This window comes from Wallemia mellicola, assembly GCF_000263375.1.
Source record: "Wallemia mellicola CBS 633.66 unplaced genomic scaffold WALSEscaffold_3, whole genome shotgun sequence".
NCBI lineage: Eukaryota > Fungi > Basidiomycota > Wallemiomycetes > Wallemiales > Wallemiaceae > Wallemia > Wallemia mellicola.
In genome coordinates, this window is record NW_006531960.1 from 224744 (window position 1) to 251829 (window position 27086).

At 41.1% G+C, this 27086-nt stretch overlaps 13 protein-coding genes across 13 annotated transcripts; 8 read left to right on the forward strand and 5 right to left on the reverse strand.

The window, feature by feature from the left end:
• WALSEDRAFT_35672 (DNA mismatch repair protein) lies at positions 1-3052 on the forward strand (the record flags this gene model as incomplete). The annotated part of the gene is made up of 7 exons (XM_006956574.1): positions 1-32; positions 81-130; positions 176-211; positions 261-1963; positions 2009-2166; positions 2213-2772; positions 2816-3052. The coding sequence occupies exons 2-7, from the start codon at positions 104-106 to the stop codon at positions 3050-3052; spliced, it is 2721 nt and encodes a 906-aa protein (XP_006956636.1). The 5' UTR covers positions 1-32; positions 81-103.
• On the reverse strand, positions 3046-5519 carry WALSEDRAFT_35675 (DEAD-domain-containing protein; the record flags this gene model as incomplete). Its single annotated transcript, XM_006956575.1, has 2 exons — positions 3046-4737; positions 4782-5519. 2 exons carry the CDS (start codon positions 5517-5519, stop codon positions 3241-3243), a joined length of 2235 nt encoding a protein of 744 aa, XP_006956637.1. The 3' UTR covers positions 3046-3240.
• An 800-nt stretch (positions 5520-6319) lies between these two features.
• WALSEDRAFT_59515 (HLH-domain-containing protein) lies at positions 6320-7672 on the forward strand. Its single transcript, XM_006956576.1, has one exon. It carries the CDS (start codon positions 6332-6334, stop codon positions 7529-7531), a length of 1200 nt encoding a protein of 399 aa, XP_006956638.1. The 5' UTR covers positions 6320-6331; the 3' UTR covers positions 7532-7672.
• A 46-nt stretch (positions 7673-7718) lies between these two features.
• WALSEDRAFT_43273 (putative thymidylate kinase) lies at positions 7719-8454 on the reverse strand (the record flags this gene model as incomplete). The annotated part of the gene is made up of 3 exons (XM_006956577.1): positions 8303-8454; positions 8058-8254; positions 7719-7998 (listed from the first exon to the last, which is right to left on the reverse strand). Coding segments are annotated over exons 1-3 (600 nt in total), but the record flags the coding sequence as incomplete, so codon positions are not given.
• A 20-nt stretch (positions 8455-8474) lies between these two features.
• WALSEDRAFT_59516 (fatty acid-2 hydroxylase) lies at positions 8475-9665 on the forward strand. Its single transcript, XM_006956578.1, has 2 exons — positions 8475-9245; positions 9295-9665. The coding sequence occupies exons 1-2, from the start codon at positions 8492-8494 to the stop codon at positions 9615-9617; spliced, it is 1077 nt and encodes a 358-aa protein (XP_006956640.1). The 5' UTR covers positions 8475-8491; the 3' UTR covers positions 9618-9665.
• Positions 9666-11864: 2199 nt separating this feature from the next.
• On the reverse strand, positions 11865-12853 carry WALSEDRAFT_35685 (alkyltransferase-like protein Atl1; the record flags this gene model as incomplete). Its single annotated transcript, XM_006956579.1, has 3 exons — positions 12266-12853; positions 12169-12218; positions 11865-12127 (listed from the first exon to the last, which is right to left on the reverse strand). The coding sequence occupies exons 1-3, from the start codon at positions 12280-12282 to the stop codon at positions 11865-11867; spliced, it is 330 nt and encodes a 109-aa protein (XP_006956641.1). The 5' UTR covers positions 12283-12853.
• On the forward strand, positions 12404-13678 carry WALSEDRAFT_59517 (hypothetical protein; the record flags this gene model as incomplete). The annotated part of the gene is made up of 3 exons (XM_006956580.1): positions 12404-12649; positions 12698-12947; positions 12992-13678. 3 exons carry the CDS (start codon positions 12404-12406, stop codon positions 13609-13611), a joined length of 1116 nt encoding a protein of 371 aa, XP_006956642.1. The 3' UTR covers positions 13612-13678.
• A 120-nt stretch (positions 13679-13798) lies between these two features.
• On the reverse strand, positions 13799-15004 carry WALSEDRAFT_35686 (hypothetical protein; the record flags this gene model as incomplete). The annotated part of the gene is made up of 3 exons (XM_006956581.1): positions 14897-15004; positions 14496-14848; positions 13799-14449 (listed from the first exon to the last, which is right to left on the reverse strand). Exons 1-3 carry the CDS (start codon positions 14976-14978, stop codon positions 13799-13801), a joined length of 1086 nt encoding a protein of 361 aa, XP_006956643.1. The 5' UTR covers positions 14979-15004.
• Positions 15005-15116: 112 nt separating this feature from the next.
• Positions 15117-17982, reverse strand: WALSEDRAFT_59519 (SURF4-domain-containing protein). Its single transcript, XM_006956582.1, has 3 exons — positions 17841-17982; positions 16168-17793; positions 15117-16119 (listed from the first exon to the last, which is right to left on the reverse strand). The coding sequence occupies exons 1-2, from the start codon at positions 17961-17963 to the stop codon at positions 17008-17010; spliced, it is 909 nt and encodes a 302-aa protein (XP_006956644.1). The 5' UTR covers positions 17964-17982; the 3' UTR covers positions 15117-16119; positions 16168-17007.
• WALSEDRAFT_15397 (multidrug/Oligosaccharidyl-lipid/Polysaccharide flippase) lies at positions 15429-16935 on the forward strand (the record flags this gene model as incomplete). Its single annotated transcript, XM_006956443.1, has 2 exons — positions 15429-16121; positions 16171-16935. The coding sequence occupies 2 exons, from the start codon at positions 15429-15431 to the stop codon at positions 16933-16935; spliced, it is 1458 nt and encodes a 485-aa protein (XP_006956505.1).
• Positions 17983-17990: 8 nt separating the features above from the next.
• On the forward strand, positions 17991-22318 carry WALSEDRAFT_59521 (putative nuclear condensin complex protein). The gene is made up of 9 exons (XM_006956583.1): positions 17991-18271; positions 18319-18402; positions 18455-18663; positions 18712-20064; positions 20111-21723; positions 21769-21874; positions 21921-21988; positions 22039-22102; positions 22150-22318. Exons 1-9 carry the CDS (start codon positions 18247-18249, stop codon positions 22246-22248), a joined length of 3621 nt encoding a protein of 1206 aa, XP_006956645.1. The 5' UTR covers positions 17991-18246; the 3' UTR covers positions 22249-22318.
• A 613-nt stretch (positions 22319-22931) lies between these two features.
• WALSEDRAFT_43294 (hypothetical protein) lies at positions 22932-24516 on the forward strand. Its single transcript, XM_006956584.1, has 3 exons — positions 22932-23068; positions 23121-23652; positions 23703-24516. Exons 1-3 carry the CDS (start codon positions 23043-23045, stop codon positions 24432-24434), a joined length of 1290 nt encoding a protein of 429 aa, XP_006956646.1. The 5' UTR covers positions 22932-23042; the 3' UTR covers positions 24435-24516.
• Positions 24517-24540: 24 nt separating this feature from the next.
• Positions 24541-27067, forward strand: WALSEDRAFT_35700 (elongation factor G, mitochondrial; the record flags this gene model as incomplete). The annotated part of the gene is made up of 4 exons (XM_006956585.1): positions 24541-24766; positions 24813-24880; positions 24926-26515; positions 26563-27067. The coding sequence occupies 4 exons, from the start codon at positions 24541-24543 to the stop codon at positions 27028-27030; spliced, it is 2352 nt and encodes a 783-aa protein (XP_006956647.1). The 3' UTR covers positions 27031-27067.
• Between the last annotated feature and the right edge of the window lie 19 nt (positions 27068-27086).

Sequence of the window (27086 nt, forward strand, 5' to 3'; positions counted from 1 at the left end):
GTACTCAGAGGAGAAGAAGGAGAAAGATACAGGTAGGCATCTCTTCACTTATATTCTCACAATCTAAACTACGCGTACAGATAACGCTTCAAACGATTCTTTTATGGGATTTTACAAGAAAATGCCAAAAGTACGCCAATTTATGTTTATATACACACTCTAATATATTATACAGCGCCTTGAAGGTACTATTCGCCTATTCGATAGAGGAGTACGTTTCGACATAGCCACTACCGCGCGATTCTAACATAGATAAATAGGATTTTTACTCTGCCTATGGTGTAGACGCAGAATATGTCGCGACAGAAGTCTTTAAAACCCAGACTGTTTTGAAGCAAATGACATCAAAGAAACTACAAATGACACTGCCTTTTCTGTCACTTAATAGAATATCCGCTCAATCTTTCCTTCGCGAAGCTCTAACAGCAAGACAGCTGAAAATTGAAATCTGGGAATCAGAAGGTGGAAAGAAGGCACAGTCGTTTGTCTTAGCGAAGACAGCCTCGCCGGGAAACTTACAACCAGTAGAAGATTTGCTATTTGCCTCTTCTGATATCCTCACAGCGCCTATCTCAATGGCGATAAAGCTTAGCGTTAAGGAAGGCCTCTTATATGTTGGCTCAGCGTACTGTGACGCAAGCTGTCGCGAATTAGGATTAAGCGAGTTCGTTGATAATGATCTTTTCTCAAATGTCGAATCTTTGATCATTCAACTCGGCGTAAAGGAATGCTTGATGCCATCCAACGACAAAGGTACTGATCACGATTTGACGAAACTCAAGACATTGATAGAGAGATGTGGTATTGTCGTCACAGAAGTCAAACCATCAGATTTCAACACGAAAGATATAGAGCAAGATCTCGATAGGCTCCTCAAAGATGGAGCTATCAAACAATCCTCCGAATTTAATATGAAGATAGCAATGTCCTCAGCTTCAGTTCTTATTAACTACCTAGGCTTAATGGGTGACGCTGCGAATTTCTCTCAGTTCACATTAAAGAACCATGACTTATCACACTACATGAAGCTCGACGCGTCAGCCTTGCGTGCACTTAGTCTTTTCCCGTCCCCAGGCGAAGTAGGAGGCTCGAAGAATATGTCACTTTATGGTTTGTTAAATCATTGCAAAACAGCCCAAGGACAAAGACTACTAGCACAATGGTTAAAACAACCTTTGATGACGTTACACGAGATTCACTCACGTCAGAATCTAGTTGAATGGTTTATGAATGAAGTTGAATTGAGAGGCACAATGCGCGAACAAATAATGACGAAGATGCCAGACTTACACCGTCTTTCGAAGAGATTTCAAAGGGGTGTAGCAAATCTTGAAGATGTAGTTAGAACATACCAAGCTTGTCTGAATATACCAAAATTATTAGAACTCATCAGACAAACTCAAGAATCTGTTATGGATGATTCACTAAAATTACTCATTGAGGAGACCTATATTAAGCCATTTGAGGAATTCAGCGGTAGTTTGAACATGTTGATAGAAATGGTTGAATCGACTATCGATTTGGATGAATTAGCTAATCATAATTACGTAATAAAGCCTGAGTTCGACGACGATTTGAAGGCATATAGGAGGAAACTGGAAGTTATCAGAGATGGTCTTGATGATGAGCACCAAGCTGTTGGTGATGACCTTGGTCTTGACCTAGGAAAAAAGCTGCATATGGAGAGACATCAAACATATGGCTACTGTTTTAGAGTGACAAAAGCAGAGGCTAAGAGTGTGTCGAATAACAAGAAATATCATGAGTTGTCGACCCTCAAGAGTGGTACTTACTTCAGGACCTCTACACTCAGGGATCTGGGTGACGAGTACAAGGAGGTACAGACTGCGTATGATAAGAAACAATCAAGTTTGGTCAAAGAGGTCGTTGGTATAGCCGCTACCTATTGCCCTGTTCTGGAGAGTTTGGATAATGTCCTCGCTCATGTTGATGTCTTAATGGAGTGAGTAGTTCTTCTTTCTTGATGTATTTTACCTAACAACCACAGCTTTGCCTATGTTTCTGACAAATCTGCCAATCCATTCGTTAAGCCAGAGGTATTGGAGAAAGGGACAAGCGATATGACCCTTAGCGAAGCACGCCATCCTTGTTTGGAAGTACAAGATGGGGTTGACTTTATAGCCAACGACGTTACATTGAAGAGGGGTAAATGACTCTATAGAACATGAATTCTACTAATCAATTATTGCAGATGAAAGCGAATTTTTGATAGTTACAGGTCCAAATATGGGTGGTAAATCAACTTATATTCGTCAAATTGGTATAATAGCATTAATGGCCCAAATTGGTTGTTATGTACCATGTACAAAAGCAACAGTACCCGTGTTTGATTGTATATTATCACGTGTCGGTGCTGGTGATTCCCAGATTAAGGGTATTTCAACATTTATGGCTGAGATGTTAGAAACAGCGACGATATTGAAATCAGCAACAAGAGATAGTCTTATTATTATAGATGAATTAGGTAGGGGTACGTCAACTTACGATGGTTTCGGTCTAGCTTGGGCTATTTCCGAGTATATAGCTGTAGAATTACGCAGTTTCTGTGTATTTGCATCTCACTTCCATGAGCTTACAGCTCTATCAAATCAGCAAACACATGTGAAAAACCTTCACGTCGTAGCACACGTAGAGCAGGAGAATGACCAGGAGGACGTCAGTTTGTTATATAAAGTTGAGCCAGGTATTAGTGATAAGAGTTTCGGTATAAATGTCGCCCAAATGGCTGGATTCCCTGAGAGTGTTATAAAAGTAAGTCAATTCAGCTTAATTGAACTTTCTCATATTACAACAGCTCGCTAAACGCAAAGCTGATGAATTGGAAGATTTGGAAGGGCACGAGGAGAAAAAACAGAAGTTCTCTGATGATGACATAAACACTGGTGTCAATCTCGTAAAAGAGTTCATGCAATCCTTCGCAGAAAGCGTTCAAGAGACGAATGAACGTGAGGCACTAATGAAAACATACGAACAATACAAAGAGCGTATTCAGGAATCACGTTGGGCAAGCTACGTTATTGATTCATTGTAAAACTGTAATGCATCTAATAAGTTAAAAACTGATAAATAGTTACACATGCAATGATGATAATATATCTAAGGAGTTGTGAGTGCTGAAATCTATAAAAGGATATTGTTCCATTTTTTGTCTATTTTTGCATGGAGTCTTGGATTACTTTCCGACGAGTGTTGAAATCGCGAACTTCTCTCCTACGTCTCCTAGTGAGCTTTTTCTACTAATCGGTAATGAGATTCTACTCGCGCTCTTGGTATGGTATTTCTCACTTTTGGTTTTTGAGAATCCTCTCTCTCATTTGGCTTGTAGATTGCTCTGGTTGGGTGTGCACTAGTCATGTATTGTCTTCTGCCTCTAGGTTTGTCGAAGCTACGGTTAGGCCTATCAAAATTGCTGCGACTGCCGATATTTCTTGTTGAAAAGGATGGTGCACCTCTGAATTCATTAGCGTTCAACTCTGGCTTGTTGCGTTCAGATGGTGGCCTTCCTTGTCCTCTATTACCGTACAGACCACGCTTGTCCCATTCACTTCTCAGTGTACCCTTATCTGGACCTCTGAACTTCTGTTTACCGTCAATATTGTAACGTAAACCTCTGTCTTTTCCACCATTTTTTTGTGCTACGCTATAATACTCTTTGGAATCAGAACCGGTATATCTATCTCTATTTCCGAATTTCTGTGTACGGTTGTCTGTCAGACCGAGCTTTTTTAAAAAGAGGTCAGAAATGTAAGGAGGCTTTTCCAGACCCATAGCATCAGTAGTCCAGGATTTGAGACCTTCGATGACAACACCTTTAGTGGTGCGCAAAACACCAGCTTTTGGCATGTAATAACCGAGAAGGCTTGCGAAAGTTTCTCTAACTGCTAATTCATCAACTTGTGAAATGAGATCGCTTACTGCGTTTTCAATATTATTGACTTTATCAAGAGCGCCTTGTTTTCCACTGCTCTCAGCCAATTGGGTAACTTCTTTTACAAACTCTTTGGCGGGGTTATCAATTATGTTGTGTTGATTGAGTTGCCAAGTTAAGAAAGGTAATTCGTAGTAGTCCATAATGAAATCGGCTCTACCGGCGTTGTTGTCTCCTCTACCAGTTCTACCAATACGGTGAACATATTGGTCTGCTGATGGTGGTATACCTATTTGAATAACACGGGTGACGTTAGGGTAATCGACACCTCTTGCACTGACATCAGAAGTTACGAGTAAACTACTATCTGTTTTATCTTTTCTGAATAATTCTGATGCTCTGCTACGTTGTTCCATAGTTCTCTTGCTATGAATTTCAAAAACGTTGGCTTTAGTTGGTAATTCCTTTGATAACGCTCTGAAAATCGTTGAATAAAGCATAGTCATTTTAGTGGTTGGGCAGAAGATCATGATCTTTGACTTAGGATTTGTCAACTGATCGTGGGCTATCAATCTGAGTAAGTGTGGTAACTGATGACTTGGATTAGGTAACGCAGAGTAGTATTGGGGAATCTTTGCGTGTGAGTTGCTCTCTCCTTCCGGTACGGTGTCTATATACAAGTGGTCTGACTTTAGAATAGATTTTGCAACTGTTCTAATAGCTGGAGAGAGAGTAGCTGACAATAAAATTGATTGACGTGTTGGATGACTTGGCAAATGATCAATAATGGCGTTGAGCTCGTCTTTAAAGCCCATTTCCAAAAGAGTGTCGGCTTCATCGAGGATAAGCTGTGTCAAATTAGTACAAGCTGTTATAGAAGTGTGTAACTCACCATTGGGGAGGTGCTTAATGCCTCTCTGACCATTGGGCTTGTTTGGAGAACATCATTCATACGCCCTGGAGTGGTGACGACGATATCTGCTCTGCCATTCTTGAATTCAGAAAGTTGTCTTCCTTTGTTTGCACCACCAACAAAAAGTCTAACTTGGAAACCCTTGTGATGAGTGCAAAGCTTGATAGCTTCGTTTGCTATCTGAGTAGCTAATTCTCTTGTTGGACTGACGATAACGGCACCGACTGAACTGTTCGCAAAGACTTTGCTGGCTTTTAATTTAGCCTTTTCATTGTCGCCAGCTGCATCGCCTGCTTCTTTGATTGCTTTCACACGTGCTTCAATCGCCGGTACTAAGAAGGCCATTGTTTTACCTGTACCGGTCTTTGATTTGACGAAGAGATCCTTTCTGTCTTTTGAATGATTGTCTACTAAACTAGGTAATAAATTGAAGATAGCAGACTGTACTGGGGACATTTTTGTATGTTTGTGAGGGGATACGGTGATCGCCTGGATAGTATGCCTCGATAGTTTATCACTGACGGTAGTAAAGGCATCGACATCTTCTCTACGCAAGTGGCTGTCTTCTGGTGCGATTGGATGGAAGGAACCTGTCTGTACTGTTGAAGGAGACAACTGAGGGAATTCTTTCTGAGACTGAAGCGTGCTGGTATATCTCAACCTGCTATTTACTAAGGCAACTCTCCCTGCAGTTCTTAACTGCCTGACTAATAGCATGATTGTCGCCGTCAAAGAGAAGAAGAAAAATTGCTATATAAAGTATAATTAAATTATAGGCAGAAAATAATAATTTTATCATAAATTCCTAGACAGCTCCACTATTAAAGGGGTCTATGCAGTCTGTGAAAAAAAATTAGTTACATCACCCGGATCTACTGGCGGGTCTCAGAGAGTAACCATCATCACGTAAACGGCATTTATAGATAAATAACAGTAAAATGCCAGCCAGCGGTTTCTTTATGCCTTCAAACCCACTATCGTCTTCTATCCCTAAGATAAAACAGGAGGGCGGCTTTAGCAGCCCACAGGATGCATCCGACCAGCAACAACAACAACAGCAATCCGTACACAGCCACAGCTGGAGGGATTTTAACTCTACTTTTGATATATCGGACACTTTAGACAGTTTGATGCATACTGACAACAATGGCCATCAGTGGATACAAGTGAGTATATAAGAAGGGTGAGCATTTGTATGGCTTTCTATTGCTCTACTAGATAGACCCCGCAAATTATAGTCTTACTGAGTGGAGTCCCACCCCTCGCTTAATCCTCGCTTAGAACGTACCTTACATTTGCTCGCCCTTAATTTATCAGTCAAATATCTAATTAATGAACTTTTATAGACAGATCCATTTGCGAATTTTAACCAGCAACAACAACAGCAACAGCAACAGCAGCAACAACAACAACCACAACAGCAGCAGCAACAACCTCAATCACCACTCATAAATTTCCACCACCAAAATGTATACGACCACCAAGCACAAAGTCCAGCATCTGATGACATAGCTTTCGACAGCCCACACATGTCATCCCAACCTTACCCACGTCGCAACTCCATGATTAGAGAGTCTTCACGCTCAAGAGCTGGTTCCGGCGTTGGAAAAGCTCCGAGCTCTCGGTCAAGGCCTTCCAGAGCATCCATTTCCGGTCCTGCACCTCACATAAATAACGACCCCTCACAATCAACCACTCCTGTTCCAGCCCAAGCGATTTTCATCCCAAGCTCAGCACCAGCTACACACCCATGGGGTCACTCTTTCCCAGGCACTCTTCCACCTCCACATGATCAATCTGGAACTAATGGCAGTCAAAGGAGGATGTCGATAGATTACGGTGCAACACCTTCCTCTTTAGGTCATGATAATAGTTTGAGAGATGAGGACGGAAAAACTTCAGAGTCGCTCTCGGAAAGAAGAAGAAGAAGACGCGAATCACACAATGCAGTTGAAAGAAGACGGCGCGACAACATCAATGAAAGGATCGCCGAGCTGGCCACTCTCCTCCCGGAGGAGTTGCTCCTCGACGTCGGACCACCTAATTCGAGGACAAACAAACCTTTACAGACCCCTTCACAGACTCATCAACAACTACTTGAGCCAATGTCTCCAAGACACCCAGATCAAATCCCAACTTCATTCAGTGGCAGATTAGAAACTCTCGATGAAACACAAGTGGCAAACCTCCAACAGGGTCAGTCTCCACAAGCTGCGCAAACTCAGTCACAGCAAAAGCAGCAAGCCGTAGCTGCTGCTGCTGCTGGGAAGCCAAACAAGGGTGTTATACTTAGAAAATCCGTTGATTATATTAGGTATCTGCAGCAAGTCGTCGATGCACAAGCAACAGCGCAGAGGGAAATGCAAACTGAGTTACAGTATTATCGTAAAACCCATCCACAATCGGTAGGAGCGGCTCAGACATCAGTTAGGGAGGGCAACGCAGCAGGTGGGGTCTCATCACCACAAGGTTTACTCTTACAATTCGACAAGCAACCGAACCAGAGAGAGAACAGCGCATCTGCAGTATCGGGATCGGCAGTTAGTGATGGTAGTGAAGATTTCGTCAACCCACCTGCACCACCCTTACAACCATTAGTCAAACATGAAGAGCTTAGGATAGATGATATGAACACATTCGATTATGGGCTAGATTTCAGCCAATATGATTTCAACGTCCACAATCAACATCCTCAACATAATTATGTCCAATCTGCTATGGAGCAGTGAGGGTGTTTATTATTTCGTGTTTCTTTTTCATAGTATGCCTAAAACCGACTTGGTCAAAACTCCTTGTCACCCCGGCGATAGTTCTCAACTTTTCTTTTTAATTCAACACACGACTATTTGTCTTCTTGTTTCATGTTGTACAATAATAGATGAATATTTTCTCTAGTTTACATGAATAGAGTGTTTTGGAGAGCATCTAAGGTGTCACTTGGTATTTGTTTTACTAACTCCCTGTGAACGTCTTCAACAGACAATCCAGTTACGTCAATCTTATTAATATATTGATTTTCTGCGATGATCTTCATAAAAGAGCTTCTGACGCGCGTTTGAATGTCTAACGACTCGTATCTTTCTTCGCCATAGTCTTCTCTTTGCTGTGCAAGCTGTGGAGGGAGGTCCAAAAAGAAGACTTTGTCAGGAATAGGTAGACCTTTATCAGGAGATTTGCAGTAATCGTAGTCAAGCCCCTTTAGCAGTTAGTATACTAATTAACGCGTAAAACGCGAGATATCGCGTCATGACACACCTTTGCTATCGAGTATGCTACCCCAGAATAAGCGTATCTATCAGCTATGATTGTTGTGCCACTATTTATCGTATCTATTATATACTGACTCAATTCCCATCTATTAGCTGAAAAAAGGAGATGTATCGCCTTATCATTGAGCTCAGTCTTGGACTGCAGGTAGCTGTTTATCATTTGCCCGATATTTGTAGTTCTGTCTATTAGCTTGGGTAAGAAGAGTGTTATAAAACGCGCTATAAACATACCTGGGAACTTCATCAATGTCGCCTGTCTTCCTGCATTAGAGAAGTAATTGAGAAGTTGGGCACATTGCGTTGATTTACCCGTCCTATCTAGCCCTTCTACTACTATGAATAAACCTCTTGACATGATTTTTTAAATCGTTCTGGTCGCCGATAAGCGAAGACCTTAGCGCTTGACTTCTATCGACGAAAATGGCTGAGATACGACAGAGGAAGCTGAAAATATATACCAGGGCTGACGTACAAACTCACAACAAGCCTGACAGTTGTTGGGTCGTTATAGGTCGAATGATATACGATGTTACTGAATTCCTACAAGATCATCCTGGTGGCGATGATCTTATATTGAAATACGCTGGGCAAGATATTGAAGGTGCTATGAAAGCCACCAATGGCATAGAAGATCACCCACATACCCCAGCGGCGTTTGGAATGATGTCCGAAATGATTGTCGGCAAATTAGATTCAGGCGCCCGTATAGTCGACGAGAATTGGGTTGCTACCGATGACTTCGTACCAGAAGAGAGTAATATTCAAGAAGACCTCGAAAGATGTGAGTTTTTGGACCTCAGTAAGCCACTTTTACGCCAAGTTTGGGAGAGCAACTTTAGTAAAGACTTCTACTTGGAACAAGTCCACCAGCCTAGACATCTTAAGAAGAGTGCTAGATTATTCGGCTACGATTTCTTGGAAATGTTCACTGTCACACCATGGTACGTTATTCCAATAATCTGGGTTCCTATCACTTTGTATCTCTTGACGAGAAGTTATATGGAGTTCAGCACGAAGTTCGGGGGCGCCCTTGGCGGTCTTTCTACCCTCGGTTGCTTTCTCACTGGAAACGTAATCTGGACAATTTTAGAATACGGAATGCACAGATTTCTCTTCCACGTCGATGACTATTTACCTGACAGGCCATTCTTTTTGATGTTACACTTCCTCTTGCGTAAGTTTGGTAGCTCATTAATGATTGAATTGACAAATTCTCCTCACAGATGGTATACACCACTATTTACCAGCAGACGGTTTGAGATTGGTCATGCCACCAATCTTGTTCACTGTTTTACAATATCCCTTTACACAATTAGCATACAAGATCTTCCCAGGCACGGCGATAGCCAATGGTATTATATCTGGTTCATTCGCGTTTTACGTTCTTTACGACTGTATGCATTACGCATTACACCATACAAAACTACCAAATTACCTCAAACAAATGAAATCCTACCATTTGAAGCACCATTACTCAAATTTTGAGTTGGGATTCGGTGTAACTTCAAAATTCTGGGATTTGGTTTTCAAAACTGAACTTAAATAGACTTATTGTACTTTTCTCGTAGGCTTTTTAATATAATTTATGTAATCCTTCTCTTTTGATAAGACGACGATGAGTGCTCATAGTGGAAGCGAGAACGAGGATGAAGTTTTTGAAGCTGAGTACTTTGAAGCTGAAAAACCAGGCTTCCTGGCACATCTTAATGAGAAGGATATAAGCAAACCTACTAATAAGCTCAAAAACGCTAAGAGGAAGTACGTCAAGCCAGAGTCAGAATCTGAAGAGAGTGAGGAAAATGATGAAAGCGATGATAGTCTGGCTAGTGATATCGACGAGGATGACAATCTAGAAGATGATTACCAAGTCCAATTAGAGAACACTCGAGTATCACCATCATTAGAGCAAAATAGATTACCAATCAAGTTGGATAACGGTAAAGTTAAGAACCTCCCAGCAAGAAAACTCAAAGCGGAGGACATCTACGATGAAATCCCGAGCCAAAGTGAAGAAGAAGACGCTGAGGAAGAAGAGGAGGAAGATCCAGAAGCGAAAACAAACCATATCTATAGAATATTCATACAGCACAAATCCAAGAAAGCTCAATTAAGCGAGGCAAAACTTTCTATAGCGGCTATCGCACAATCTGTACTGACGAACCCCGAAGACAACCTCAACCATATAAAGAAATTACAACAACTCACTCAATACAAACTGAAATATGATGACAAGGATATTATAAACCTTGATTCTATTCGTCAATTGTCACATTTGTCGCTTTCTGCCATATTTGTTGATATCGTTCCATCATACAGGATTAGAAAATTGAGCGATAAGGAGAAAGCTGAAAAAGTTGGTAAGGATATAGCAGCTAGACGTGCTTGGGAAGAAGTCCTTATCACACTCTACCAAACTTGGCTCGGTAGTCTGGATAAGGAGATAAAGAAGGCGGGCGCGCTAACAAAGATTTGCATACAGTGCATGTGTATTATGCTCGAAAAGGCAACTCATTTCAACTTCCACGCTAATATCATGGAATGCGTCATCGGTAGGCTTTCTAAGCAATCTTGGGATGAATTGTCAAAAATGTGTTACGATGCCCTTGAAAAAGTACTCAAGGCTGATATTAGCGGAGAGTTCAGTTTAGAAATTACTAAGATACTCAATAGAATGATTAAGGAGCGTCAATTCAAAATATCACCTAATGTTCTATCACTTTTCAACAATCTAAGGCTCAGAGAGGAACTCTCGTTAGATGCTACGCAAAAACCTAACAAGCAACAGCGTAAATCAAAGGACAAGAAAGATAGGCAGCACCTCTCCAAGAAGGCCAAGAAGGCTTATAGAGAGAATAAAGAAATAGAGAAGGAAATGAAGGAAGCTCAAGTCGAAGTAGACAAAGAGACTAAAGATAGGAATAATACCGAAACACTCAAGCTTATCTTTGTCATCTACTTCCGTATACTCAAATTCCCCGAGTCTAGTCCACTTCTGCCCGTTGCATTGGAGGGTGTCGCCAATTTCAGTCATTTAGTCAATGTAGACTTCTTTGTAGAGTACGTAGTAGTATTTTTTGGAGGTAATATCACTGACAATACTCAAGTTTACTTGATGTCCTAAAAAGTATCAGCAAGAGAGCTGAACTCGATGCGCTCGTGGAAGAAAAACTGGTTCATGACGATAGTGGTGATAATGTCGACTCACTCGTGCCATCTAATGAAACCAGATTGAGGTTACTTTGCATTTCAACTGCGTTCAAATTGTTGACAGATCAGGGTGAATCTCTAAACATCGATTTAGACGATTTCTTGACTTCGTTGTACACTTTGCTCTTACCATTGAGTATCTCACCAACTATTGAGACTGTCCCAGATGACAGTGTCAAGTCATTCAAGAAAATTAAGCCAGTTCACGCGAAATCTGAATCCGAGTTATTGTTCGATACACTCAACGTCGTATTCTTCACATCTAGAAACCAAACTAAGGGTGTACCATCAACGAGATGTCTCGCATTTGCTAAGCGCTTGTTGATATGTACACTACAATGGCCTGGTGAAAGTTCATTGAAGGCTGTCGATTTCGTCAAGAAGCTGATCGGTATTGCTGGTGGTTCAGCTATTGAGACACTTTTAAGTACCGAAGATAGAATGTCAGGCGAGGGTGGATATAAAGCTCACCTCAACGACCCTTATGCGTGTAACGCCCAGAATGCTCTCGGATTTGAGCTCGCTTTATTGGAATCACAGCATTATGATGAAAGAGTACGGAACTTAGCTTACGAACTGGCAAATTTTAAGAGGTAGTAAATTCATGCATGTATAGACGTAAATTTAATTTATAATTGTTTTCTGTTGTTTGGTGTAACTCCACGCCTTCTTCTTGAAGACGTTGGGCCTGTCGTTGTACAGATATACCGCCATCACCTCTGTTTGATATTTCACCCTTGCTGTTCACTACTCTGTGCCATGGTATGTCTGAACCTGGATTAAGTAGTTTGAGCGCCTGACCGACCATTCGGGAATGATTAGGTTGATTTAATTGTCTTGCAATTTGACCTGAAACTGGTTAGATAATTAAATAACGTCATCTGACTGACCATATGTGCAAACTTTACCACTTGGGATTGAGTCAACTAGTTCATATACACTATCAAGTTGTCAATAAGATGATAAGAAATAAATAATAAGACAAACCCAGTGTGAAATTCCATTTTAAATATAATATTAAAATAAAACGCGCTAACGAATATTTAGTGTGGAATCAACTGGAATGAAGACTAAAATGAAGGCGATTTGTGAATATGGTATGAATGCTGTTTTGAGAGGACCAAGATGGAATATGATCAGCAACATCAGCAGCCGAACGCTAATGAGTATCAATTGGACAGTTTAGAGCCAAATAGCTCACTTATGTCAGCTTTTGTGCCTTCTAGCAATAACAGCGCAGGTCCACAGCGGCGGCGCAGGTCTACGCAGGGGATTTATCATCATCCATACGTAAACACGGGGACTAACATTGGCGGAAATGGGATGAACAAACAGTCAAGGAAGGCATCAACTTCTTCACAATCTGAGAATGAAAGTCCTGTAACTAGTGCAATCAACGCCGTGACTAATGATAGACAGGCTAATAGTACCCGTCAGACGGACAACACGCCATTTAAGTCATACCTTGAACCAGTGCACGATGAGGAGAATAGGCTGTGTTGGTTGAGATGTACTTTTTGCAAGGTATTTCCAGAACGTGGTGGTGCAAACGCGCATTCAACTACACCTGATAGGATTAGAAAGCACTTACCAGCCTGTAAAGGCCATGTTCCAGAGGAAGTACGATCAGCGGCCGCTCATGGTATCAGAACGGGATCAAGTGCAGATTGTGAGTGAATCTGAAGGATCTGACACAAAATTAACGCGTTTTAGTAACTCTCAAGGAGACAACAAATCAGGCGTTCACTCAACCACAAGCTCAGACACCCAAACGAGAGGAAACTAAACAAAGGAGAAAGAGCAGATTTTCAACGACTTCAGCATCCACTACAACGACGACCACACCAACATTGGATAATATTAGCACTTCCAATCAAGCTAATAGTACTAATCTTGCTAATGGCATCGCACTCGATCAGCTACACGTCCTTAAGTCAAGACTGGACTTGATTGAAGTACGTACACCAAAAGAGATGACAGCCCTCAAGCAGGAAATCCTAAGTATACATAGAGATATGAAAAGTTTGAATGGAAAAGTAGAACAATTGTTGGGATACATGGTTATGAATAGTCATTTCCAACAAGCACAATCCAATACACCAAGGCAATCACCTATGTTGTCTCAATTTCCGATGAATAATACCCAAGAAGTTTCACCAACTCACGTGCAAGATAGGATTCAAGTCGTTAGATTGGCTAATGATGAAGATTCACCTACACCACCGGAGAGTGAACAACCTAGACAGATGCCAAACACACAGCAAAGTAATAATCAACCGCAATTTCGCGACAATTGGTTTGCAGAGTCAAACAATCTCGTTGATGTCCAGTAATTATGCAAAATGTTTACAGATACTATACCCAACTTCAATACACATAATACAACTACTTAGTAACGCGTTTTTCTTTCTTATGTAATTTTATTCATTTTTGTCAACTGTTGATACAAATAATCATTTATAATAGAGTAGACTTAGCGAAATATTTTACAGATTACCAGGAAAGCCAGGATGCTGAAAATTAGCTGGTTTCATTATTATTGTTGAATTGATTAGGAAAATATTGAGGTGGAGGTTGTGTTGGAACAGGTGCCTGGACTCCTGCGTAACTGTTGTAATAGTCGAATGGTGCCTGTAACATCCCGGGGTGTCTATGGACGGGTTGCGAAGAAGACACTATTGGTGATACAGCATGCATTGACATTGGCAAGTTGGTAATTGTCCTGGAGGTTGGACTACCATATGGAGTGTACCTGTGGCTACCTATTGATGTTGGAGATGATTTACCCACACCATTGTTTATGGCTACGGCAGGGGATGTTGATGTATATGGAGGAGATCTACTGCCAGCCCTGGAATAACTCGAGTAACTATTGTTACGCGATCTAGATTTTTGATGTTGCTGGTAATTTGGCAAAGCTGCCTGTATTGAAGGTGGACTATACTGGGAAAGATCCTCATGTTCACCTCTATATCTGAGCAAACCATCTGGATCGACTTCCGTTCTAATTGGGCATCTAAAGTTTGATTTTATAAGGTATTCTTGTGATATCGAAAGAGACTGGAATTCAGGAAGAGTGGAAGGTGCTCTAAGGCGACCCTTCTGAACATCTTCAACTCTATAGTAAGATATAAGATGCTGTGCTGAGCCGTTAAAGCTAAGAGACATTGTCTTGAGAACTCATTAGTGAGACAGAGGATGTAGAAATAAAACACACCTTCTTCACCAGCCCTGAGTCTTTAAACATATCACTCTTCGTTAAGCTACCGACAAGCGACCTTTCCTTGGCCTTCTCCGATCCATGTTCGTCATCTGAGCTATTTTGATTGATGGGGTCAAAGGTGTCAACAGAGTAGCTAGTGCTGGAGTGTTGTTGCGCCGATGTTGACTGAGAGTTGCGTTTTGTCTTGTTAGTTTCTCTGTATATCAGGAAATTGCCTAAAATACGCGATGGTGACCAATAGAGACCATCTGTCCACCTTTTCATACCAGACTCATGCTCATCGAATACGAATACAGAGCCAGATTGTACTAAATCTCGTTCAGCTTCTTTCAAGCGTCTGGTAACTCCTAAGGGACGTCTTAGTAAAATGACAAAGCGAGGTTAATAATACTAACGTGGTAAGAGACCTAATCTAGACGCTTCTAGTATCAGTAGACCATCGTAGGTGCTTCCAACGAATAGCTTGTGATTGTCCATCACAGTGGCTGATGATTGTTGACTTTAAGGAGAGATAGGAGTCAGAAAGAAGAGTTAAAGTAAAATATAATGATAGATTAAGTGTAAAGCATATTACCCTCGATATGATACCCATATTATCCCTCTTAAACTCGGACTATCATCATCTCTCATCCCAGAATGCAGAGATCTTCGATATATTCCAGCTCTATACCGCGAGATTACAATACGCTGGAATCTATATTCGGTCATTCCGACAACGAGGATAATGAGGCTGCTGCTAGTATAAGTAGCCATAGAAATGGCACAGATGACGACCATCTCGCACTCCCAAATAGGCAATCATCTATACATTCATACAGTGACACAGCAAGTAGAAGACAATCCTTCCTTGACATACAAAAGCCTCCACAGCTACACGCTCCAATTCCCGTCGACTACGATTCAGACAGCAAAGATTCATCGACTATCATGACAGAATTACGTATTATATCAATATATTTGGTTCCGATATACTTGACACATTTACTAGAATACAGTTTGAACGTTGCCAGTGTTCTCTCGGTTGGTCATATAGACAAGATGGCACTTGCGGCTATGAGTTTGTCGTCGATGACAGCCGCTGTTACTGGATTTGCACTCATACAAGGATTTGCAACTGGTTTGGATAGCTTGTTAGCAACGTCATACGCCTCTTCGAATCCACAACTCTGCGGTACATGGACTGTTAGAATGGGTATTGTACTCTCCATACTTATCGTTCCAATCGGTACTGTCTGGTTTAATGCTGAACGTATCCTTTTGTCTATCGGTCAAGATGCAGAAGTTGCACATCTTGCAGGAACATACTTGAGGTATTACATTGCTTCGTTGCCTGGATTCGCTGGTTTTGAATTACTCAGAAAGTTTTTACAAAGCTGTGGTAATATGCACGTCCCAACTATCGTCCTTATTATTATCAGTCCATTGAATATGTTGTTACAATACCTCCTCGTTTGGAGAACTAGTTTAGGATTCATTGGTAGTCCAATTGCATCTGCAATCTGTATTGATCTTATTGCCTTGATGCTCTTGCTTTACATTGTTTTCACTCCTAAAGTTAGACATGATACTTGGGGCGGATTTAGCTATTTAGTTTTCAGAGATCTTGATGTTTGTTTTAAGGTAGGTTAGACGATGAGTACAAATCGACTTATACTGACTTCAATTCAAGCTCGGTGCATCCGCTGCTACGATGACACTTAGTGAATGGTTTGCCTGGGAAGGCTTGGCTTTCGCTGCGTCATTCATTTCACCAACCGCATTAGCTGCACAATCGGTTATAAACACCAGTTCATCAATCAGTTACCAATTACCATCAGCTTTGAGTGTTGCTAGCTCAGTCAGAATCGGTACATTGATGGGCAAATACTTACCAAATAGAGCTTCAGCCGCTACGAAAGCGACTGTTAATTTATCATTCGGTATTGCATTCTGTAATGCTTTGATATTTTTAACATTCAGAAACTCATTTGCTAAAATATTCACATCGGATGCTGACGTTATAGAATTAGTCGCAAAAATCTTGCCCCTCGTTGCTATGTTCCAGTTCACAGATGGAACTATATCATCTTGTTTAGGTATTTTACGTACAACTGGACGTCAATTAACTGGTGCAGTCATTCAAATAACTGGATTCTATATTATTGGACTTCCATTAGCGATTTGTATGGCTTTCTTGCCCAAGATCAACCCAATCGCACATTGGCCATGGCCAAATGCTCAAAGTGACAGACTTATCGGTCTTTGGCTTGGTATGTCCATAGCATTAGGTTTAAATGTTATTGCTGTTCTTTGGATAGTTTCTCGTATTAATTGGGACAAGGAATGTAAATTGGCTGATATCAGAGTCAAAGGAACTACCTCAGTTGAACACACGGTTGATGAGAGAACTACACCTAATGAAAGACAACCTTTATTAGCAAATAATCACGTATAATATAACAAGAGTGAATAATTTAAAAAATATTTATTTGTACTTTAGCATTAACAATTAGTTTAGACAAACAAACTAGTAAACCTTCTTCTTTTCATCGACTGAAATGCCACCTGGACCCATATTGACAAGCAATAATAAACCACCGACGATAGAAAGTGTTTGGAAGAAATCGTATTTGAGGAAATCACGTTGGTGATGAGCATGGTGCATTGACCACCAGTTATTAATGAGAATGTTGAAGATGGACAACAGTAAAACGAGGAAAGTAGCTGACCACTTTGTCTTAAAGCCGACAACGACGAGGGTGACGGCGAGAAGCCCAATGATGGAGAAGATGATGCGAATGATGGACCATTCACCTTGAACAACGAAACCAAGGAAAAGGAAAACAAGTAAAACACGACCAGCGAGTTGGAAATACTTGCGCTTATCAGTTTCACTAATCGAAGGTAAACCTGCGAAAATGTTTTTCTTTTTGATAAAAGACTCAGACATGACCATCATGAGACCACCGATAACGGAGAGGTTTCTGAGGAAGAAATTCAAGTCAAAGATGAGACCGTATCCAAAGCCTTGTATTACAACGACAGCCAATAAACCTCCTACAGCGAAAACTGCGTGTTGGCGTCTGATTACCAAAAACGAACATGCTAACATAACGACAACATTGATAACTAAAAAGGAGAAAGCAAGGATCCAGAAGAAATGACGATGTCTTTGCAAATACCACATTTGATCCTTCCATTGTGTGACTATTCTTAAAGCGTCTTCAATGAAAGTTACGACAATGAGGAATCTACCGAATGCAGGAAGATGTGGCTTCAAACCTTGAGTATATGTGTCTATAAAGTCTTCAAACTATCTGTTTGTTAGCTAATTCACCGTGTATAACGATATAAACCCACTTTGCTGGCAACTTCCTTTACGGTCTCGACTGGGCCGCTGGATTTATCTTGATTGAATCCCGTGCTGGGGTTTGCTGCTGCTGCATAGCTTGGTCCTGCTCCGCTATTAAATCTCTGGGACATGATGATGGACGTTGAGCTGTGAGACGTTTATACGTCACTGGGTGGGTCAAATGAAAATACTCGAATTTTTACTTTAGACTATTTTACTAGTCCCAATTATCATATATAAACTAAATACATTCACTCCCCTGTCTAGCTGTTCTGCAGTCGCATAAGCTGCACTTTGACGTGGATTGACATCTGACAGATGTCTAACGAGCGCTACGAGTATACTACTAAAGTATTTTTATGTGCGAATTTCTAACCTTACGCGTCTTGCTTCTTTTATTGTTACAATCAGAATATGCGCGTGGAGGAACTTATTATTGGTGAGAATTGAGTAAAGTGAGAGGAGCCATTATTTAATAATCAATAGAGGGTTTTAAGAGTTTCGTAAATCGTACTGTTATAAGTGGATGGGATACTTCCTTCAACGCGATAACAGGATTGAATGGATCTGGTACGTTAATTAGCGCGTCTTTTCAACTCGATATGTAATAAACTTCTCATAGGAAAGTCAAATATCTTAGATGCAATATGTTTCGTCCTTGGTTTGACGAACCTGCAAGCCGTCAGAGCAAATAACCTTCAGGATCTGATTTACAAGCGTGGACAAGCTGGTATAACTAAAGCCAGTGTTACGATAGTATTTGATAATTCAGACAAAACTAAGAGTCCAGTTGGATATGAAGCTGCATCCTCTATCAGTGTTACGCGACAGGTGTGTCTTCTCTTGAGTAACTGTACTCCTCTAATTGCACCCAAATAGATCGCTATGGGCGGTATATCTAAATACCTTATAAACGGACACAAATCACACTTAAACTCTGTCCATTCTCTCTTTCAATCTGTGCAACTAAACATAAACAATCCAAATTTCGTGATCATGCAAGGTAAAATCACGAAAGTACTCAATATGAAACCAGAGGAAATCTTATCGATGGTTGAAGAAGCTGCCGGTACGCGTATGTATGAGGATAGGAAGGAAAAAGCATATAAGACTATGGAAAAGAAGCAAAGGAAGGTCGCTGAGATCGAGTCACAACTCAAAGAAGAAATCATTCCGCGTTTAGACAAACTTCGTTCGGAGAAGTCTGCTTATTTGTCATACCAGAAAGCTTCAGCAGAACTCGAACGTCTGGACAGGTTGGTTGTTGCTCACGATTGGTGCTACCATACAAAGTCGGTTGCTTATGCTGACTCTGAAGTTACTAGAATTAAAGAGTCGAATGAGCAGCTGAAGAGAGACATCAGCCAGTGGAAGGATGACAAAGTTGGGTATGAGGAGAAAATTAAAGATATCAAAGAAGCCCAACAGAAGGAGTTGGCAAAGGATGGTAAACTAGCAGAATTGGATAAGTTGGTCAAGCAGTTGTCGACTGAATTGGTCAAATCACGCGCTCAAGCGGATATCAAGAGGGAAAACATCATCGAAGAGAAAAAGAACATGGAAAGCATCGAAAAATCTGTTGAGTCGTCCGAAAAGGCTTACAAAGATAAGGAAAAGTCGACCAAATCGATCACGGACAAGTTTAATGTTGTCGACGAATCGTACCAAAACTCAGTTGATGCTCTAGCAAAAGCTGAGGAACTCTTACAGACTCTCCAAACCGGTTTGGCATCTTCCTCAAAAGATGATACAGGTGCTGGTGGTTTCTTAGGTCAAATGCAAGAGGCCAAGGCTAGGGCAACACAAGGAGCAACTGAATACCAGCAATCGCAAGTCAAGAAGGATCACTTGAATAAGGAAATCAAAGACAAAGAGAGAAGAGTAAAAGATACAACATCCGACTCGCAAGACCTTACTAAACAGATTAATAAAGTCAAGACTGCACTTGAAAAGATCGTGAAGGAGCTCGAAAGCCTCAATTGGGATGATGAGAAGATGGAGTCTCTCCAAAATCAAGAAAGAGAGCAAACCAAGAAAGTATCTACACTTTCTGAACAATGTGAGCGTTTAAAAGCTTCGATGTCAGCTTTGGATTTCTCCTACACAAATCCATATCCAAACTTCGATAGATCAAAAGTACATGGTTTGGTTGCCAATCTGATTGATTTACACGCTGACAACGGGCAATTTGCAACCGCACTGGAAGTATGTGCAGGTGGCAGATTATATAATGTGGGTTTATCTTCCTTGCAAAAGGTTATAACTAATTCCAATACAGGTCGTTGTTGAAGACGAAAAAGTGTCCACAGCTTTGCTCGAAAAGGGTCAGCTCCGCAAACGTGTCACTATTATCCCTCTCAATAAGATTAAACCTACTACAATGTCAGTTGAAAAGCTGTCCACCGCCGAGAAGCTTGCTCCCGGAAAGGTTCGTTCAGCAATTTCACTTGTTGGCTCAGAAGATGAAGTTGCAACGGCGATGTCATACGTATTCGGCGAAGCACTCGTCTGTGATGACGCAGAGACAGCTCAAAAGGTTACATTCCATCCTAACGTCAAGTCCAGAAGTGTGACATTGAAGGGTGATGTCTATGATCCATCAGGAGTGCTTAGTGGTGGTAGTGCGCCATCAGGCTCTGGTATTCTTGTTAGAGCCCAAACTCTGAGAGATGCAAATATAAAGCTCAAAGACGCTCAAAATGTATTGAAAGGTATTAGAGAAGAGATAAGCGCGCTTGCAGATCAACAATCACGTTATTCAAAACTCAAACGCGAACATGACCTCAAGCAGCACGAGTTGGAACTTTTAGAGGAGCAACTCAATGGTAGTAGCTCTACGAGACTCCAGAATGATCTCGAGGAACTCAAGAAAACACTAATAGAGGTGGACGCAACCGCCAAAAAAGCTAAAGAGAAGGAATCGCAGGCTCGCAAAGACTGTGACAGGCTTGAGAGAGAGATGGAAGAATTCAAGAATGACAGAGGCGGTAAACTTGAAGAGCTGAAGGCAGACGTAGCTAAGCGCCGTAAATCAGTTCAAAAGCAATCCACATCTATCAAAGCTCAGCAGAAGGAAGTTCAGACAGCACAACTTGAGCTCGAGCAGCTCGAAGACGATATGAATGGTTGTCTGGAAGAGCATAAAGAAGCGGTTGAAGGCTTGCGCGCCGCAGAAGCCGAATTAGAGGAGTTCCATGCGGATATTAGCAAGAAGCAGAAGCATCTTGATCAAACGGAAGCGAAACTCGACAAGGAGAGAAACCAACTGGATACCTACAAAGACGAATTGAATGCATTGGAAATTTCTCTTTCTACCGTCAAATCTAATATTCAATCAGGTACACATTCACTCAAATCAGTCGACAAGGAAGTGTCAAATGCTAAGGAGACGGCTAAAAAACATGCAGTATCACTTAAGACGTTAGAAAAGACCTACGATTGGATCTCTGATGAGCAAGATGACTTCGGTAGGGAAGGCTCTGTGTACGATTTCAACAAAATCAATATACAACAAGCATCCAAACAACGCAACGACTTGTCAGAAACGCAAAAATCTCAAAAGAATAAAATCAATGGAAAGGTTATGACAATGATTGATACTGTTGAGAAAAGAGAGCAAGCGTTGAAAACTATGATGGATACCATTCTCGGCGATAAAGAGAAGATTGAGGATACGATACATGAATTAGATCATTATAAGAAGGAAGCCTTACAATCTACATGGAAGATCGTCAATAAAGATTTCGGTGAAATTTTCGGAGAGCTCCTCCCAGGCAACTTTGCGAAATTGCAGCCGCCAGAAGGTAAAGAGCTGACGCAGGGTCTAGAAGTCAAGGTCCGCTTAGGTCAAATATGGAAACAATCTTTGACGGAGTTATCCGGTGGACAAAGGTCGGTTACTATTTCTCGAGGTGTACTCTAACTAAAGCTCCATAGATCTCTCATTGCACTCTCGTTGATTATGAGTTTGCTACAGTTCCGTCCTGCCCCGATGTACATTCTAGATGAGATCGATGCAGCACTCGATCTGTCACATACTCAGGTAAGTGTGCATGCAATAAATCGAAAAAGCTAAATATATGTTTCAGCATATTGGTCATCTCTTCAGAAATAGATTTAGAGGTTCACAATTCATTGTTGTATCTCTTAAGGAAGGGTGAGTTTGTTCCTGTAAGAAACTTAATGGTCTAACCGACGAACGCACAGACTCTTCTCCAACGCCAATGTTATATTTAGAGCCAGGTTTAGGGACGGTACATCATTGATCGAGGTAAGCATTTAGTCGGGGTTTTTTATTATGGTTAATGTCGGTTATAGCGAACTGAGACGAGAATGACTGGCAATGGTCCGAGAAAGAGTCTAGCTGTATCAGCCAACGCTACAACTGGTAAACGTACTCGAGCTGCCAGAGCTTGAACAAACAACTTGGCTAATATATGATTCTTATTATACTTTACTCCGTTCATGTATTCATGTATTCATAACGTTTAAAATTTTTATCGGACAACAGTAAGATCAATAAATGTAAATTTGATATCTCTGGAATTATTTATGAAAAAAAAACTTTTATTTCAAGTACAATCTGTCAAAAAAAAAATTAATAAGGACCTTTTTCGCTAATAGAGGCCAAACGCAGCACTTGCGACATTCAGGTACAAATTAACGATTTTTATCTTATCTGTTAAGGAAGTAAATCAGATTAAGATATAAATTGTAGCGACGTTCCTATCAATTTTACATACAGTGAAGACATACAAACTAAGATTTTCCATCGCTCTCTGTCGCCCGACAGGGTATCCAAAGAGCCAGGCACGCCGCTACGAGAAAAAAAATCTGATCATGATTAGATTGATAATCTTTTTGATATTGATCCTTAATCTGGGACATCACTCAAGTTGTAAGTTAAGCATATAAAGCACCATTCCCAGAATAGTAACATAACGACCATAGATCAAGTAAGTTGTATCTACTTTTTATACAAAACATGAACTTATCTTCGCATTAGAAGAAGGATGTTCGCACAACCACCAAGCGATTTACACACCCCACCAAACAGTATACCATCTACCCCTATCCCTAGTGTGGACAGGTATCCACGCGTGGAAGACGACAATGTTTACGACCTTATAGGTGTCGGCTTAGGTCCGACACACCTCGCATTGGCAATCGCACACAAGGAGAGCAGCAATCCTGACCAGAAATGCCTCTTCATGGAAGTTAAAGACAAGTTTAGCTGGTATGTTCCACTTCTTTTCATTTTTATCAGATCTGATAAAATTGATCTACAGGCATTCACCACTCCTCTTGCCTGCATCTAGAATGCAAATTAGTTTCCTTAAGGATTTGGCAACTTTCCGTAACCCAGCGTCTAGCTACACCTTCGTGAACTACCTTCACTCACATGGCGTCGACCGCTTGGCTGGCTTCTCTAACATTGGTTGCTGGACACCATCTAGAACTGAATGGGCGGCTTACCTTACTTGGGCAGCTGCCAGATTATCCGATGTTTGCGAGTACTCCACCCGTGTACTCAACGTTGAGGCAATCAAGAAGGGTGAAAAGGTTGAGAAGCTTAAGGTTACTTCCGTACACTGGCCTACAGAAACTGTACACGTTAGATATACTCGTAACATTTCTATCGGTGTTGGTGCAATTCCAAAAATACCGGAAGTTTTCTCAACCGCACAAAAGTCAAACATGACTGTATCACACACTTGTCAATATCTTCCTACATTGAAGTACATGTTTGGACACCACGAAGAAAATGTAGAATTTAAGGGTAGGTTCGCCGTTATTGGTGGTGGTCAATCATCCGCAGAGGTGAGGAGTTTTGAAAAGTTTGATAATTTTCACTGACGATTTTGAAATAGGTATACAACGATCTTATTAATCGCTATCCAAACGCTGAAGTTGATTTAATCTACCGCGCTTCTGCACTCGTTCCAGCGGATGACAGTCCATTCGTCAATGCAAGAGCATTCGACCCAGCTTCAACTGAAGAGTTCAACAAGCTTACACATAAAGCACGCAAAGAGCGTTTAGAGGAATTCAAGAGAGCCAATTACTCTTGTGTTGCTCCAGAGCTTTTGGAAGGTCTTTATACTTTGCTCTACAAACAACGCGTTAAAGCAGATATCGCAAAGGATGCAGGTTTGCCTGCCCCACCTAACCAATATAGCATTATGCCAAACAGCAAGATTGTTGGTGTAAAGGCTGATGAAAAGTGCACAAGTCTTGACATACAATCTACTTTGGATTTCGAGGGCCAGGAGAGTCCTGCTCCAATAACGAAAGAATACGATGCTATTTTCCTCGGTACAGGTTATGAAAGACCACCTACACAACTCGAATTCTTAAAGGATGTCGCACCATATCTTCCAAAACTTAAGAACGCGCTTTCTGTAGCCCAATTGGAACCAAGTGCAAAAGTACCACCACTAGTTGAACGCGAGTACTATATCGCACCTGAATCACAAGAATTATTCAAGCCAAGGATATTCTGCCTTGGTCAAAATGAACAATCACATGGATTGTCTGATAGTCTGCTCTCTGTAGGTGCAGTCAGAGCAGGCGAGGTTGTCTCCGCCTTATCAAGAGCATAGATTTTTATAGTTATTTTTCATGAAATGACAAATTTATTTGTACGATAAACTTTTCCAATTAGATTTCATATTTCACTATCAACCGTCTTCTCGCTTGAACTACGATATGCTGAGAGGTGCGAGATTGTGTAGAGGTGCACGTATAGCTAGGACTACATTCGCTGCACTTCCAAGAGTGCCAGTTGCAAGATTAGCTGCTCCACTTCCTAGATTTCCTCTCAGATTAGCCTCTACAGTATCGAATCAACCACCACCAGAGGCCATAAAACTTACAGAAAAGGACATTTCTAGATTACAAAGACAACGTAATATTGGTATTTCAGCCCACATTGGTTGGTATATTCTTTATTAGCAAATAGAAGATCTAACGGGTAATAGATTCTGGTAAAACAACTTTAACTGAGCGTGTTCTTTACTATACAGGTAGAGTTAAAGATATTCATGAGGTTTGTCTTCTTTGCACCTTTTTTCCTAGCTCATTTGTCTACTAGGTTAGAGGTAGAGACGGTGTCGGTGCGAAGATGGACCATATGGAACTCGAACGTGAAAAGGGTATCACTATTCAATCAGCTGCAACTTTCTGTGACTGGGAGGCTACACCACCAGCTCTCGAAAGATCATTGTCTGGCGAAAAGGATGGTATGGGTGAAGGCGGCGAGAAGGAACGCTACGCTATCAATATTATCGACACACCAGGTCACGTTGATTTCACAATTGAAGTAGAAAGAGCACTTAGAGTTCTTGACGGTGCCGTCTTAGTTCTTTGCGCTGTCTCAGGTGTACAATCACAAACAATCACAGTCGATAGACAAATGAAGCGTTACGATGTACCACGTGTTTGCTTTATCAACAAAATGGACAGAGCAGGTGCTAACCCATGGAGAGTTATCGATCAAATCAGACAAAAGCTCCGTTTGAATGCAGCAGCAGTACAAGTTCCAATTGGTGCAGAAGACAACCTAACTGGTGTTGTAGATCTTGTTAGATGGAAAGCAATCTACAACGAAGGCTATAAGGGTGTCGATGTTATTGAATCTGATGAAATTCCAGCAGATTTGCTCGAATTTGCTCAACAGAAGAGACAGGAACTTATCGAGCAGCTTTGTGATGCTGATGAAAGTTTAGGTGACAAGATGATCATGGAAGAGCCAATAACAAATCATGACATTGCAGCTGCTATCCGTAGATCAACGATATCTAGAAAATTCACTCCAGTTTACGTAGGAAGTGCCTTCAAGAACGTTGGTGTTCAACCAGTCTTAGACGGTGTTTGTTCATACCTCCCTGATCCATCTGAAGTTGCTGTCGAAGCTACTGATACTAAGCTTCCTGCAAACAGCCCACCTGTACAAGTCATCCCTGCTTCAGATGTCGCTCTCGTTGGTCTCGCTTTCAAGCTCGAAGAAGGTCGTTTCGGTCAATTGACTTACATGAGAGTTTACCAAGGTGTACTCAAAAGAGGTGGTGTCATCTTCAACGCACGTACCGGAAAGAAAGTCAAGGTACCACGTCTTGTGAGAATGCACAGTAATGATATGGAAGATGTCGAGTCAATTGGTGCCGGTGAAATCTGTGCTATGTTCGGTGTTGAATGTAGCTCAGGTGATACTTTCACAGATGGTACTACATCTTACACGATGACAAACATGTTTGTTCCAGATCCTGTAGTTTCATTGTCTATCAAACCAGCTGGTCAAGAGACACCTAATTTCTCAAAAGCACTCAACAGATTCCAAAAGGAAGACCCAACATTCAGAGTACATGTTGATAGCGAATCACAAGAAACTATCATTAGTGGTATGGGTGAACTTCACTTGGATATCTACGTAGAGAGAATGAGAAGAGAATACAAGGTTGATTGCAAAGTTGGTAAACCTCAAGTTGCATTTAGAGAGACAATCACACAACCTGCTGAATTCAGTTATACACACAAGAAGCAATCAGGTGGTGCTGGTCAATTCGGTAGAATGATTGGTAGAATCGAACCAATGACGATTGATGAAACTGGAAAGGATGTAGGATTTGAAAACAGAGTTACTGGTGGTAACATTCCAAACAGCTACATGCCATCAATTGAGAAGGTTTGTAGTGTTCTCTTTGTTAATTTTTAATAACAAGCACCTTCTAGGGATTCTACGACGCTTTAGCAAAGGGTGCATTATCAGGACACAACACTACAGGTGTAAAGATGATTGTCGAAGATGGTGCTCATCACCCAGTTGATTCATCAGAAATGGCATTCAGAATCACATCTGTTGGTGCATTCAGAGAGGCATTCCATAAGGCATCACCAGTTATTCTCGAACCAATTATGAAGGTTGAAATTGTAGCGCCAATTGAATTCCAAGGTTCAGTCATTGGTGGTATAAATCAAAGAAGAGGTACAATTATTGATACAGAGATAAGAGATGAAGAGTTCACATTGATTTGTGAGGTCGCATTGAACGATATGTTCGGATACTCTTCAAACCTTAGAGGATTGACACAAGGTAAAGGTGAATTCTCGATGGAATACAAGGACCATCAGCCAGTTTTACCAAACATTCAAATGAAAATGATTGAAGACTATAAGAAGAAGCAATCAGAAAAGAAATAGATGTAATGTAATTATATATAGATAGATTTATCACCACTTTTTAGTTTTTATTTTAT

Bases quoted from the DNA above. Each gene is read 5' to 3' on its own strand.
- WALSEDRAFT_59516 (XM_006956578.1), top strand. From the start codon at position 8,492: ATGGCTGAGATACGACAGAGGAAGCTGAAAATATATACCAGGGCTGAC. The intron at 9,246-9,294 runs GTAAGTTTGGTA...TTCTCCTCACAG, and splicing joins GATGTTACACTTCCTCTTGC to ATGGTATACACCACTATTTA.
- WALSEDRAFT_59515 (XM_006956576.1), top strand. From the start codon at position 6,332: ATGTCATCCCAACCTTACCCACGTCGCAACTCCATGATTAGAGAGTCT.
- WALSEDRAFT_43294 (XM_006956584.1), top strand. From the start codon at position 23,043: ATGGAAGTTAAAGACAAGTTTAGCTG. The intron at 23,069-23,120 runs GTATGTTCCACT...ATTGATCTACAG, and splicing joins GTTAAAGACAAGTTTAGCTG to GCATTCACCACTCCTCTTGC. The intron at 23,653-23,702 runs GTGAGGAGTTTT...ATTTTGAAATAG, and splicing joins GTGGTCAATCATCCGCAGAG to GTATACAACGATCTTATTAA.
- WALSEDRAFT_59519 (XM_006956582.1), bottom strand. From the start codon at position 17,963: ATGTCCCAGAGATTTAATAGCGGAGCAGGACCAAGCTATGCAGCAGCA. The intron at 17,794-17,840 runs GTGGGTTTATAT...ACAAACAGATAG, and splicing joins TAAAGGAAGTTGCCAGCAAA to TTTGAAGACTTTATAGACAC.
- WALSEDRAFT_59521 (XM_006956583.1), top strand. From the start codon at position 18,247: ATGCGCGTGGAGGAACTTATTATTG. The intron at 18,272-18,318 runs GTGAGAATTGAG...AATAATCAATAG, and splicing joins CGTGGAGGAACTTATTATTG to AGGGTTTTAAGAGTTTCGTA. The intron at 18,664-18,711 runs GTGTGTCTTCTC...GCACCCAAATAG, and splicing joins CTATCAGTGTTACGCGACAG to ATCGCTATGGGCGGTATATC.